The sequence below is a fragment of the Amphiura filiformis genome, chromosome 16 (genome assembly GCF_039555335.1).
Source record: "Amphiura filiformis chromosome 16, Afil_fr2py, whole genome shotgun sequence".
Classification (NCBI taxonomy): domain Eukaryota; kingdom Metazoa; phylum Echinodermata; class Ophiuroidea; order Amphilepidida; family Amphiuridae; genus Amphiura; species Amphiura filiformis.
In genome coordinates, this window is record NC_092643.1 from 55020926 (window position 1) to 55035973 (window position 15048).

Genomic DNA, 15048 nt, shown 5'->3' on the forward strand with positions numbered 1-15048 from the left:
AAGTGCAGTAAAAACATGCAAGTTTCCCAATCCAAAACTTGCATTTTGATTTTTACTAGGGTTAGTGGGGTCAATTTGTGGTCTGAAAGTGCAGTCGTGAACTTATTTTCCTTTCAAATAATAATCCCTCACTCAGACATCAGTATGATACGAGTGGTTATTTGTTTTGTTTTATCGAAGAAATGAGCACATGACACAGACAAGGTATTATTAATTGCACCATTCGATCCATGCAACATGTTTACCTAGATTTGGAAGATGTGCACTTTATTATTACTTTATTCATGTCGTATTTTATTCATACATGTCGTATGTATACGGACGTTGAAACTTTAAAAAATAACAGTCCCCAACGAATTTAGATATGAGCTCTTTAATGTCCACTCCCCAATCAGGGAATTCCTTTTAACAAAGGAGCACCTACGTAGTACAAGGTACTGCAGCAATTAGGCACCATAGGCGCGACAAGGTCGCACTCGTTCTACTTGCTGTGGCTTCATGTATTTATCATGTAGCCTATTATAAATATATCTATTTCATTCAAATACAGGTATGTATTTAATATAAAAACAACATTTGAGGCTTTAGGTATTTTAGTCTCAGCTCAAACCAAAGTAAGAAAGTTTGAATTCTTATGTACCGTAAACGTTCGCCTAATGGCGCACATGGGCTCCTTTGCCTTGGGGTAAATTTCATGTACAAAGAGAGAGCTACCTCCTCTAATCACAACAAGAATTAAGGGTATGCGCATGCCCTTATTTGCTGGTGGGATTTTTGTAGGAGGGCACTTTAAGTTTGTGTCTAAAATACCAGTTATATCATAGGGGCCCATAGCGCCATTAGGCGAACGTTCTACGGTATATCCATTGACAATACAACAATATTCGAGTTGTAAAGTAGGGAAAAAGATCTAGGCCTCAAGAAAGAAAGAACAGGAATAAATAAAGAATAATTAAGGACATAAAGAAAGAATTTTGCCCTAATGAATTTTTAGAAAGAGCTGAAGCAAGAAACTGAGTTTCACAATACAATCCTTTTATAGTTCGAAATGTGTGCTGCCGACAGAGTATGCGTCCCTTTGTGTGGTTCAGTTCATGGACTTAAAGACCCGATTTAACAAGAATGTTAAAATTATGTTACGCCAATCAAACATTTTTTAGGTCTAATATAGAAACTAGTAGGCCTACATACCACATATTGTTATTGAAACCTGTAAGGAGAACAGCAACCCTTCACAAAAGAGATGCTTAATTTTAGTGGTTACCTAGGATACCAACACCAGTGACATGCGCAAAGGGGACAGGGGGATGTGCCCTTCCCCCTTTTTTTGTCAAAAAGTTCGGGGAAATAATGCACCCAATCGGGGGAAACTGGGGAATTAGTTATTAAATTTTAAAACAGTCAGAGAATCGAGACCCCTGAACCAGACTTTGAAAACCTGCGTACGTTACTGCCAAACACACGCCTTGGTGGTGGGCCTATATTATACATTGTACATGTAAAACATCATAGATGACTTGGAATAAATGCAGATAAAGCAAATATAATGAAACCTTTAGAACAATAAACACCTATACAAGCCTAACACAACTCTAAAAACCCTAACATGGAATTCCAGACTTTTTGGTAGTCAATTGAAAAATTCCAACTTATTTGTGTAATTTTAGATACCCTCTATAGAGGGCGATGGAATTCAGATTTTTTTGTTAAGTCAATTGAAAATTCCAACTTTTTTTTGATAATTTTAAAACCCTCTATACCCCTCCATGGAATTCCAGACTTTTTGCTAGTCAATTGAAAAATTCCAACTTTTTATTTGAGTATTTTTAGAAACCCTCTATAGAGGGCGATGGAATTCCAGATTTTTTTTTTGGTAAGTCAATTGAAAATTCCAACTTTTTTTTTTCTTTTTTAAAAACCCTCTATACCCTCCATGGATTTCCAGATTTTACATGCACTAAACAGGGCCGGAAATCCAGGTTTTTTCCTCAAGTATGCTTTGGAATTCCAGACATTTTAGAAAAAAACAATTTTGCCCTCTATAGGGGGGGTGCATGTTTTATCTGGAATAGCCCATTGTCGAGTGCAATGACGTCCCAGTTATACAATGAAGGCTGAGGACTATACTCAAAGCTACTCAAATGCAGTAAACCTTTGACGAGCGCGTATTGTAAGTATACATCGCATATTTACTGCGTTGGACGCACTTGTCTCTGATTGGCTGCTGAGGCGATCTGCTGTTGCCGAGTGGAAATTTATGAATGAACTGTGCGCCGTACGCGTTTGTTAGCGCCGAATTTGCAACATCACGGTAGTCGTGCATTTGACTATAGCACAACTATTACGTCATTGTACTAATGTCGGCGCAGGAATTTTGATTTATTTTTGAATAGTCGCGTGTTGAGAGCCGACTGTTTTATTCGTTTTATGGTCAATATGAGTTTGTTTTAAATAAAACCATGTGATTCGTGCTTGATTATTATTTTTCTTACATATTATAAGGCATAGGCCTAATGTTATAATTACCGGAGACTCCCTTTAACATATTTTGGTTGCAACATCAATGTTTGTCTGAAGGTATCGGATATCAAAGTTTTTTTGTGGGACATGATCTCGAGCAGTGGCGTAGACAGGGGATTCCATACAACGGTCCATGCAATTATCATGATCAGCCCCCAATATTTTACACCTGTAGGCCTACATGGGTTTCTGACAAAATCACCATAGGCCATTATTTGGTCATTTTAGCCCAAAAGTGACTCGCTTTGCTTCAAGGCGCGCGAATATATTCCATTTTTGAACCACATTTCATCAGTTTAGCTTCAATATGAATATGGCAATTTCAACCCCATCCCCCGATGTCAAAAAGAAATCTACGCCGCCACTGCCTGTCTGTGGGAGGCATTTTTTGTAATTTTTGAGCCCATTTTCTTTCATCAACACCCCTCCCCTGTAAACTGCCTCCCCCCCCCCTCTGAAAAGGTCCTGGCTAGTGGCTACGTCACTGCATGAATTGGGGATGAGGCTATCACTTTGTGTTTTCACGTGTATTTCAATGGGACGACTATTTAGTGGTGTGCCCCCTTACATGTACGAGCTGTGAATTGAGTCAATTGACCCGTGAAATCGTCACTAACGGAGAATTGGCGACGATCGATGTTGTCGTAAATTTCTTTGTCATTTAAAAAAATAATAATAATCTGGATTATGCATTAGATCAATAGGCCTACATCATTTATGATGACTGGAAACGGTGCTTTGGTACCCAACCAATTACGTTGAATTATACATGTAAATTAGTGCAGTACTCACGAGTAGGTAAGCTTACCAATTATATTTTAAACCAACTACAAAATCAAATACAATGCTTGTGATCTAGTCCAGTTGTAGTAACTACAAATTTCGAACGTTTGAGGACTTGTTCTCAAGTTGTAGCAGATGTCATAGGGTGGTTCCAGCCCGGGGGTTTCAGTGTTAATTGTTTTATAATAAATGTCGCAAAATTGACAATTTAACAACCATGTCCATGACAACCTGTTTGACCTCTCCATATATTCATACATTGCTCACCTGTGTTTTTATATAGGCATATATCATATTTTATGGTGAAAAATGATGTGTAATTTGTAGTCATTTTTGCAGGGGTGTGAGAGTTCAGATTAAAATTCTGAATTCAGATTTTTTGATCTTGATCTCTTTTTCTGCACTTCCTCTGTACAGAAATAATTATGTACATGTAGGAGCTTTCCAAATTTCAGATTTTTTTTTATCTCTGGTCACTCATACCCCTGTTTTTGGAGCAACGATTTCTTCTTACCGACGGCTAAGGGGCTGTGCAATATTTATGAGCCCTGGGGGAGGGTAAAATTGAGGGGGAGCAAGAAATTTTTGGCGAGCCGAAAGGGGTGGGGGCAAACAATTTTTGGCAAGCCGAGAGGGGGGCAAGCGATTTTTGGCACACATTCATGGGGCTTTTAAACAAAACGTGCTAAAAAGGCTTAGGAAAACACTACAGAAACGAAACGTTTAAATGCAAATTTTCTAGCTCACTGCGCTCGCAACATGTATATAGACCATTTAAGATTTGGAAATTAGGATCCCAAAAATTTGGCATATGCAAGGGGGGGGACAAAGAAATTTTGGCGGGCCAAGAGGGGGGGGGCAAGCGATTTTTGGCGGGCCGAGAGGGGGGCAAGCGATTTTTGGCGAGCCATTTAAAAATTTTACCCCACTGGGGGGCTCATAATTACAATGTATTGCACAGCCCTTAAGTGTGTATGTCAATTGATACACATTAAACACAAACACATACTCATCAGTGTACCCCCGGAGTGTACCTGTTGGAACTCCCGTTCAGAGCCGGGAGTTTCAATTATTGGAACATCTAGTCCGAATAATCGGTCCCAGAACAAAATATTCATTTACTGACATGATCATGTTCTGCATGTGATCAAGTAAAATCAGTCAGAAGTCGGAAATATTATATTGATTTTCAATTATTGACAAACAAAGCCTAGGAAAAAATTTCTTTTGTTGTCTATGCTGTTTTGGAAACTTCGAGTTAATTGTTCATATCATTTTGAACTAAATGTTTGATGGGGTTTTCTGCAAAAAGTACCTTTGCATGTAGAAAACTGACAATTGAAATTTAACAATATGTTCGACTTGTGACTTGATCACATCACATATGAGTGATATGAGCCGCTCTGACAAAACCAGGAACAAGTTGCTTTTTTGACATTTCATGATTTGAATAAAAAATGTAACTGTAAGCTCTAGACAATAAAGCTTGAAACTTATTCCAAAATTATAGCGTCAATCCTATTTTTTCAAGATAATTTTGCAAATGATACCTTGGTATTTTTTAAATTTACTATTCTGAGTAATGGGCCAATTAGTTTCCTGCCTTACACAGGATTGAATAGGGATTATCATAGTTCAACTGTTATTTATTGATTAAATAAACCTCTTTTTAATAAGTAATTTCAAGGATTTGAAAGTCCATTAATTAGTCCTACACTCAAATATCATGAAATTAAGAATTCCAAAATTTTATTATTTTTTTTAAAAGGAATGTCATCTTTAAAGGCCTATAACTCAAAAACATGTCTTTGTTGGAGCTGGTGGGCACATATAGGGAGATCGTCCTCCATGATCAAGAAGACATGCATATTGCATAGAGTACAAAAGAATGATAATACCACTTTTTAGGTGATTGGTAATTTGTACTCCATGTATTTGCATGTCTTCTGGAGGACAATTTGAAATATAATATTTTGCACTAAACCTTTGACGAGTGGAGAGTACGTACTACCATGATGTTGTAAAGACAGAGTTAACAGTGCGTACGGCGCAAGGATCATTCATAAATTTCCACTCGGCTTGTGACTTTCATTAATACTACACATTTTCCACCCAATGGGCCGACTCTATTTTATTTCTTTATTTTAAAGGAGTATTTCATGATCCTAGCATCTTCTTTTTATGACATATTTCAGTAGATATCCACGAAAAAAAGCTTATTCCCAAAATTTCAGTTGCTTCCGATCGTGCGTTTGCGAGTTATGCATGATTATGTATATTGCACTGCTCCATAGACAATGTGTTGTAATTTCATTCTGGTGCACCAGAACAAAATTCGAATGTCACGATATCTTTGCTAAACGAATTAATCTGGATCACGAAATGCCCTTTTAAGTCCTCAGCAAATAGTTTGTGTTCTCCGACAACATGTGGGTAAAGCTGTATTTGCCCTCTAGTTTAACATGGGATCTACATGTAATTGTGTTGTCATGTATGTATTCAAGAAATTTTACTCCTTGTATCTCAAGAAGTAAATTATGTATACATATTCTCAAAGGTTATTGTGTAAAGAATGTTAATATGATACAGGGTGGCCTAAATAGTTTCTATTGGTGAAACATGGTGGCCTAAACAATTTTTATAGGTGAAAGAAACAAAAAGTTAGTGACAATTATTATGGTTTACTTTTTTCCATCTACACCAAGCAATTACACTGTACATGATACATGAATGTATTCATGATGTAGCTTAGTCTAGCCTATACCCACCAACCCAGGAATAACCAAAATTAATTTTGTTTATTTTAATATTAAAATATTCCATCATGTATACAGGGTGGACAAAAATATGATTTGTGTGTGGGGTGGGGATGTGTGTGTAGAAAGTACTGTTTTGTTATTGATATTTTAAAATGAGCATAAGGCTACGTGTCTTGAGCTCGCCCCATTTTGCGTTGCGCATCCTTTTTGAGCATATTTACATCTTTCGAGCTTGAAATCAACATAACATTTTACATATGTACCTCACCCTATCAAAAGTATACATTTCCTGAAAGGAAATTGCATGAGGAATCCAAATATGGCATTGAAAAAACTATAGGAAGTAGGGTAAAGTTGTCCAGACTGAAAATATCACCTAAAAATTTACTTTTTCATTTTTTATCTTTCAAACCACATTTTTTTAACCTTTACCCCTACCTTTGATTTCTCATCATATTTGAACTCCCCATGAAACTTCCCTTCAGAAAATGTATACTTTTATAGGGGTAGGGTATACTTTACTGATTTACTTACTGCTTTGGTAAATGACCTCAGATGACCTTTGACATGTGACCTTTGACCCCATGTGTGACCTAAAACATAGCTTAGCTAATACCTCTTCACTCATGGACTCTTGGGTCCAAGTTGCATGGACAGGGACCTTATACTTATGAAGTGGGAGCAATTTTAAAAATCAAGTGCAATGCCGTGTCTTCCATAGGGTTTGTACAGGCCCGCTTCCGCACCTCCGCCTTCCGCCTCCTCCTCCACCCTCAATACTCATAATATAAAATGACACTTCTCCAGTATCCTGCAACTTTATGTCATGAATTTTGCACAGCACAGAGAAGGGAGTTTAAGCTTTAAAATGATACCACAACCAAAGGTGTGGCTTGCATGGTTGTAAAGTTATAGTAAATTTATTACAGAGAGATACAGAAAAACGCAACGCCTCCACCCTATTTGGGAGGCGACTTCAAGACACATGGCCATAAAAGAGTTATATTTGGACTATAAACACAACTTGATATATTGCAAAACAATAATCACATAATTAGCTCTAATTATGTTTCATACTAATTATACATACAGTGTGTTATAAAACTTAAATCATGCATTTGCAATTATCCTAATCTGTACTGTAATATTTTGAGATCGACAGTAACTACCAGTAATTAAATGTTATTATTAATGTTCATGCTATACATACGAAGTTTAGTGGCATAAAATAGTCATAAAATAGTCATATTCAAAAGTTGCACATCAATATATGTACACGGACCTCTTAATAAACATGTTGAATATTATAATTAATCCTATGAAATTCATATAGGCCAAAATGCATTGGCACAAGTTTTGAAATCTAATTTTGATAAAGAAATGCAAAATATAACACATACTTGGTGGGTGGGTGCATCTTGGCCCGAGACAGAACAAGTTTGTATTGGTTAGTGGAGTCCTAAAAGCACATCATATACATTATATGTAAAGCTATAGTTTTGTCAGAATTTCGGTTTTAATTGCACCATTTTTCAATTCCGGCTACCAATTTTGTCAAAATCGATTCGCGAATGTACCCATGGGTGGGTGATTTTGCAAGCCACAATATAGAAATATTGATTATTTCTGCTGGTTATAATTAGAAATGAAGTACTGGTTGGACATTTTAGTAGAGGACCATCCTGTAGAATCCGTGACTAAATCGTTGAACAAAAGTTTGAGAGTCATTTTGGGATCTTTGATTGATTCTGAATAAATTTAGCTTGAGCTCACCTCCTGAAACTTCCGGGATTCCGGAGAGGGGTCAATCAATGACACATGGGGGTCAAATTTTCAGAATGCTCCAATTATGTCAAGTAATATATCAAATTACTCGTATGGTCATGAGGATTCCAAAAATGTATAGTTTGTTATGTGTCAGACCTTTCAAGAAGGCGCTATGACGAAAAATGTTCAAATAACAGTTACTTGTCAAGATGTGGATTTTTCTGTTTTGCCCATTACATGACTTGCCCTTAATCACGAATCCTGTCTCTCTGCCTTAATGTCTTTATTAATTAACTAGGCGGTCACCCATATTTGGCGGTTCTCAGCTGTCGCGATTACCTGGCTGATAGGCTGACCATGCCCATAGGACAGTTTTTACTAATTTGACCGCAAATGACCCATGGTGACACCGAGATGACTTTCCCAAAATTTGGCTCTAAATGTTGACTGTTCCCACCAAGTTTCATGCCCATACAACAGTTTTTACTAATTTGACCCCTGGTGACTCCAAAATGAGCTTCCAAAAATTTGGTTGACTGTACCCACCAAGTTTCATGGCCATATGCCAGTTTTTACTCATTTGACCTCAGATGACCCCTGGATGACCTCGGGTAACCCTGATCCACTAACCAATACAAACTTGTTCTGTCTCGGGCCAAGATGCACCCACCCACCAAGTTTGAGGAACGTGCGACCGAGTCCCGAGTCACCGAGAAAATAGGCGGACAGACACCCAGACAGACGTTACGTACTATATAAACTCCTCAACAAAAGTTTGGAAAGTTTTTTCAAGTATCTGTATCTCAAATTATTTGTGACATATTCATATCGTGTTGCATATCAATAGATAGCTACTATACTCCCTTTGCAATGACACCCCATTTGAAAAAAATAACATTTTTCACGGCTGAGTACACGCCTTGTGAATGTAGTGGGGTCTCAAACAGAATTTGGCAAATTCTGTGCTCAAACAGCGCTAGCCACTAACCTCAATAACTGGTGGAAAAACCATAGGCAGCCACAATAGTCAGGCACCTTCTCCTCATGCTGCTCACCGACCTGGTTACACGTCACTGTGGCATGGCATTCCATTCTTCAACAAGGATTCGTCCCAGCTCATTCAATGTGGTTGCAAATGGACTTCTCTGGCACTTACAACACGATCAAGCTAGTCCCACAAGCAGTGGCGTAACTAGGGGGCGGGGGGCAATATGCCCAGGGCGCCACCCTTAGGGGCGCCAAATTGACCAATTCAGCATCGATTCTGCGCCCCTCCAAGCGATGAAAGTCAAAATTTTCAGCACAAATTCAATTGAAAGGACATTTGAAGACCGGTATTCAGTTTCTCAATTGAAAGGAGATTTTAAGACCGATATTCAGCTTCTAGTAACCAACATTAATTAGTGGTAGGCCTTATTTGTCCAAAATTTCGGACGCTCCGCGCAATTGTTTCAAAAATTTGAAATTCTCGGGTGGGGTAGGGGCGCAAATTTTGTTTCTTGCCCCGGGCGCTACCAACCCTAGTTACGCCACTGCCCACAAGTGTTCAATCGGGTTGAGGTCTGGCCCCCGAGTCTGCCTGATAGCAGGCCATTTTGGCTCTACTCCCATATTCTGTAGGTAGTCGTTGACCACCGTGGCTCTGTGGGCCGATCGGTGTCATCTTTGAGGATTGCATTAGGTCCCTGATTTTGAAGATATGGGATTGCAGCTTGCTGCACAGAATAATGGTCAATTTGGCGAATTCTGTTTGAGACCCCACTACCTTCACAAGGCGTGTACTTAGCCGTGAAAAATGTTATTGTTTCAAAATGGGGTGTCATTGTAAAGGGGAGTATTGTAGCTATCCATTGATATGCAACACGATATAAATATGTCACAAATAATTTGAGATACAGATGCTTGAAAAGTTTATATAGCTTTATATGCTTGAGGAGTTTATATAGCTACAAAGGAATGTTGCAGATTATGTGTTTGAGATTTGTTCATTCCCAGGACTAAGCACTCAGAACTCCAGTCAACCGATGGCTATTGTTGTACAAGGCTCACTCAGTCATTTAATGAGGCCAATACAAACGATCAATTAATTGTTATTGAAATGAGCAAAATTTTGAATTTTCATTTTTCAGAAAATGTCAGAAGAAAACTAATGCTAGTTATAATATAGTGTATTGTATATTTTCAAACCTTGCTTCAGCTTGCCCTGCAAGCATGTTTTTCTTTTTTTTTTTTTTTTTTTTTTTTTTTTTGGTCAACGTTTTTGCTTGTGAAAGTAACATAATTCGCTAACGAAAGATATTTCCCACCTATTGAACTTCCTAAAAGCACATCATATTATGTAAAGCTATAGTTTTGTCAGAATTTCGGTTTTAATTGCACCATTTTTCAATTCCGGCTACCAATTTTGTCAAAATCGATTCGCGAATGTACCCATGGGTGGGTGATTTTGCAAGCCACAATATAGAAATATTGATTATTTCTGCTGGTTATAATTAGAAATGAAGTACTGGTTGGACATTTTAGTAGAGGACCATCCTGTAGAATCCGTGACTAAATCGTTGAACAAAAGTTTGAGAGTCATTTTGGGATCTTTGATTGATTCTGAATAAATTTAGCTTGAGCTCACCTCCTGAAACTTCCGGGGATTCCGGAGAGGGGTCAATCAATGACACATGGGGTCAAATTTTCAGAATGCTCCAATTATGTCAAGTAATATATCAAATTACTCGTATGGTCATGAGGATTCCAAAAATGTATAGTTTGTTATGTGTCAGACCTTTCAAGAAGGCGCTATGACGAAAAATGTTCAAAGGACTTTGGTGTCTAATTTTATATTTTCTTGCATTAGAAATTTATTTCTATTTTATTTATTTTTATTGTAAATACAATTACACAACTTAAAAACTGTACAAGGAACCAATGACCTAATTACAATATGGATGCTTTTGGCAGCCATGTTGCAAAAGAGGGTCATCCGTTCCTTGTATAGTGTTTTAATTTGCTGAGTTGTATTTCTCGTGCTAGAAAACATATAATTAGACACCAAAATTACCAAAATCAGACTTTGTTAACTGTGGTCAGAATTCAAAAAGGTTGTTGACCTTTGAACACAATTGGGCTGGGTGTACAATGGTGTAGTACCCCTTAACTAAAAAGAGGGGCTATGACACTGAAAGGAATATAACCTAACAACAGAACATATAATGAGAACACAAAAACAAAAAATCATTATTTAATTTTGCGTCATCGTTTTTCTCTTCCAGACGTGCAATGGAGTCGCCTTTCACGAAATTCCAGTTGTTATTCTGCAAAACTTGTGGTTTACAACGATTGTGTGATGTGACCGAAGAACTCCAGAAACTCTTTACAGAAAAATATTTGGAGCCAAACACATGTGGTATTTGCCAGAAACAAGTGGAGCAAGCGAACAACATCAACAAAGAGAAGTCTGCGCAACAATCTGGTATGAAAGAAGAACAAATTAACGACGGTGATGGTCAGAATGACGATTACGATTTACGTCCAAATTTACGTGTTGCTGTAAAAAAGGACAAATTGGTTATAAACAATAAGGTACAAGATGATGAGGTCATTGCCATGAAAATTGAGCCGAATGTAGACATTGACGAAGGCCACAAATCGATGCAAATGGAAGAAGATCCTGAACTGGTGGCTTCACCTATGAAAAGTGAGCTGGATGAAGACACTGACGAAGAAATCCACTCATTGACGCAAGAAGAAGATCCTGAACTGATGGCTTCACCCATGAAAAGTGAGCTGGATGAAGACACTGACGAAGAAATCCACACATTGACGCAAGTGGCAGATCCTGAACAGGTGGCTTCATCCACTGCCATGAAAAGTGAGCGGAATGAAGACATTGACGAAGAAGTCCACAGATTGATGCAAATGGAAGAAGATCCTGAAATGGTGGCTTCGTCAACTTTACTGGAAGGAACAAATGAAGATTTTTTCAAATTTCTTGATCCTGAACTTCTTAAAGTCACACTGCCTTCAGATGACCCAAAAAAGCCCCTCAAGTGCAAGGTATGCAATGCAGCATTCGGTGCTATTCAATTATTTGCTAACCATGTGTCAGATCACACGGATAAAGGGCCGATGCAGAAGCCACTGAAGTGCCCAGACTGTGGGAAGAACTACCCTACAAAATCTTTCCAACAGCACAGAGGATTCCATTTCAACTTGAAAACTCCGCAGCAGTGTATCTACAAAGGATGCAAATTCGCATTCAAAGAATTGAGAGTATTTAAAAGCCATTTGGATGTGCACAAAGGGGACAAACGTCATTGTTGCAAGGTATGTGGTGCAGGATATTTGAGAAAAAGAGATCTGTCCGTACATGAACAAGTCCATTCTAGTGGACCAAAACGATTCCGTTGCCGGTATTGTGAGAATTCCTACAGTACTAGTAACATAACACTGCGACATGAGAGAAAAGTTCATGATCATCAAGATATTCTTGAATGTGATGAGTGTGGCCTTAAATGTTCGACAGAATATTCGTTAAAGAGGCATAAACAGTCCCACAAAACAAAATTGGAAACCGATTTTGTATGCGCCCAGTGTGGAGCATGTTTTACAGATCAAGTTACGCTTGATCAGCATGCATTAAACGCCTGTGAAGCCCCTTTTGATTGGGAAGGGGAAACCAAATTCGTGGATCCAAGACTTGTAGCTCTCATGGATAAGCCAAGAATAAAGAGCAAACCATTCAGGTGCAAGCAATGTCCAAGGAAAGAATGCAGACGTTTGTCTCTATTTTTGTACCATGTGAAATATAAACATGATTGCCCTGTGACACATGTATACACTTGTGATCAGTGTGATATGAAATTTGACAAGTATAGCGAAGTGGAAGATCATAGTGCAACCCACTCGCATGATTTGACATATATGTGCGATCTTGACGGCTGTAATAAACATTTCAAAACCCCAACCGATTTTAGAAAGCACAAGCTTTATCACAAAGATGATAAACGACAACACACATGCCACATCTGTGGCGTAAGCTTTCGGACAACTTCGACTCTCACAAGACATGTGAATGGTGTACATTTTAAAAATAACAGACCCTACAAATGCACGTACTGTGACAGTCGTTTCCTTTGGAAGGGAATGCAGCAAAGACACGAAAAATTACGACATCTCAATGAAAGACGCTTTGTGTGTGAAGTCTGTGGAAAGTCCTTCAAAGAAAAGACACAGCTGGTTACTCATAATTACAGTCACACCGGTGAGCGACCATTCGCTTGTCATCTGTGTGAGTATCGATGTGTTCGCCGAGACTATCTGACCAACCACATGCGTTTACACACTGGTAAACGCCCATACAGATGTGAACTGTGTGAGACAACATGTATGCACAAATCTGCCCTAAATTATCACATGAAGAAAGTTCACTAGTTACCTAGATCATAATCCAAAGAAACATTGGCCCGTCTGACTCTGTGCTACTTTAAAAAATATTTTTACCGTTACATCTAATGTAAAACGTTGAGACAGATACATCAACACTCCTCAAAAGAATTAAAGGATCAGATGAATATATCAGCATTTTTGAAACATAGGATATGATGATTATTGATATTTGTGCTTGATCTTTCATTACATCTCTTGTTTCCCAAGTTGTAGACAAATCCGCCATCACCCACATCTTGAGGGGAGGGGGGGAAATGGAGGCTAAAATTTCAATGTTGAAGCCATTTTTCAAACATCTCCACGGTCAAGGTCATGTCACATATTGAGATGGGTTTGTTTACGTGATGTGCGTTTGGGTCTATATACGTCACATTAGTGGGTATAAAATGCCCTCAATTAATCCCCGGGGTGGGGAAAGTCATTAATGTAACCGCACAAATGATCATCTCCCGGCCCCCTCCTCACATATCTGAGGGTAGGGGTCATAAATGAGCGCCCTTAATAGTGGAACGTAATGCATAAATGAATACTCTATAATGTTCTGTACCATTTAATGATCACGATTAAGACCCCTACCCTCAGAGAAACGAGGAGGGGCCCGCTGGTCATCTTTTGTACGGTTCCGGATTCCAGTAATGACTTTCCCCAACCCCGGGGAACCATCTTATGCCCACTAATGTGACGTATACTAGTAGACCCAAACACATGTGACATACACAAACCCACCCCAATATATGACCTGCACTTGACTGTGGTGACCTTTGAAAAATGGCTTCAAAAACGAAATTTTAGCCTCCATTTTCCCTCCCTCAAGATGTGGGTGATGCCGGATTTGTCTACAACTTAGTGTATAATGTATCTGTCTCAGCGTTTTTACATTAGATGAAACTGGTGGTGGTTTATTTCGAAATACCGTGGAACCCCTTCTATGTACATACTACAAGTAGTATGTACCTTTAAATGAGTGTTTTTTGACGAGAGGCAGACACCCTCTTCAAAAACATTCACTACTTTTGTCTTACAAAAATACATGTTTGTGCAGCAGCCTGTATCATTAATATAGTGCTCCCCTGGGAGTTGCTCAAACTCCAAATAATGTTTTGTGGGTCTGCCTCTCGTCAAAGAAACCCTGATTTGGAAGAAATTATATATTAAATGCTTCTACTATTGTAGATTGACTTTTCCGGTACTACCAATGCGCATAATATCCGTACATTGTCGTAAAACGCAGCTCCAGCCAAACATATTAATTATTACCAGTACTATCCGGATATATTTTAATTTAATTGTGGATTTTATCTTTCTATCCATGCATGTAAATAATGTCTGTCGTGTAATTATTGTAATGTTTTGTACTATGGGCTGAAGGTCTACGTACTCAATAAAATACTATAACATAACATTTTAACATTATTTCTTAACTCGATATGTATTCTTATGAAAGTAGGCCTATATAATTTAATAAATGCTCAATTATTAAATTTAACGTCATATCAATTTCATATTGCCATTGTACAACAAAGGGTACGTTTAATGAAACATCAATTCTTTCTTTCCCCTTCCTTCTCCAGCTCTCTCTCCTTCTCCTGTTTCCCATCCTGTCTCCATATTCTCTACGCCCCTTTTTGCTCTTCAAAACTTTACCCCTCCTATAATACCTCACTCGCTCCCTGGGCACTCCCATTTCCCCCCCATGTTGTCGTGATTTTTCCTTTAGGAGGGCATGGGAAGGCGACTTTCAATGTAAACTGTCCCTCTCCTTTGGCTACCGGTCCCTCTC

General features: G+C 38.4%; 1 protein-coding gene across 2 annotated transcripts; it reads left to right on the top strand.

Annotated features, from left to right (window-relative positions):
• The first annotated feature begins 3110 nt into the window (after positions 1 to 3110).
• LOC140136221 (zinc finger protein 532-like) lies at positions 3111 to 14909 on the top strand. 2 transcript variants are annotated; one of them, XM_072157941.1, is made up of 2 exons: positions 3111 to 3318; positions 11093 to 14909. In XM_072157941.1, exon 2 carries the CDS (start codon positions 11100 to 11102, stop codon positions 13251 to 13253), a length of 2154 nt encoding a protein of 717 aa, XP_072014042.1. In that variant the 5' UTR covers positions 3111 to 3318; positions 11093 to 11099; the 3' UTR covers positions 13254 to 14909. The 2 variants fall into 2 exon arrangements, with proteins under 2 accessions (XP_072014042.1, XP_072014043.1); XM_072157942.1 differs by having other exon boundaries at positions 3111 to 3314.
• Positions 14910 to 15048: the final 139 nt, after the last annotated feature.

Excerpts from the sequence above, each read along its gene's own strand:
- LOC140136221 (XM_072157941.1), top strand. The coding sequence starts at position 11,100 with ATGGAGTCGCCTTTCACGAAATTCCAGTTGTTATTCTGCAAAACTTGT.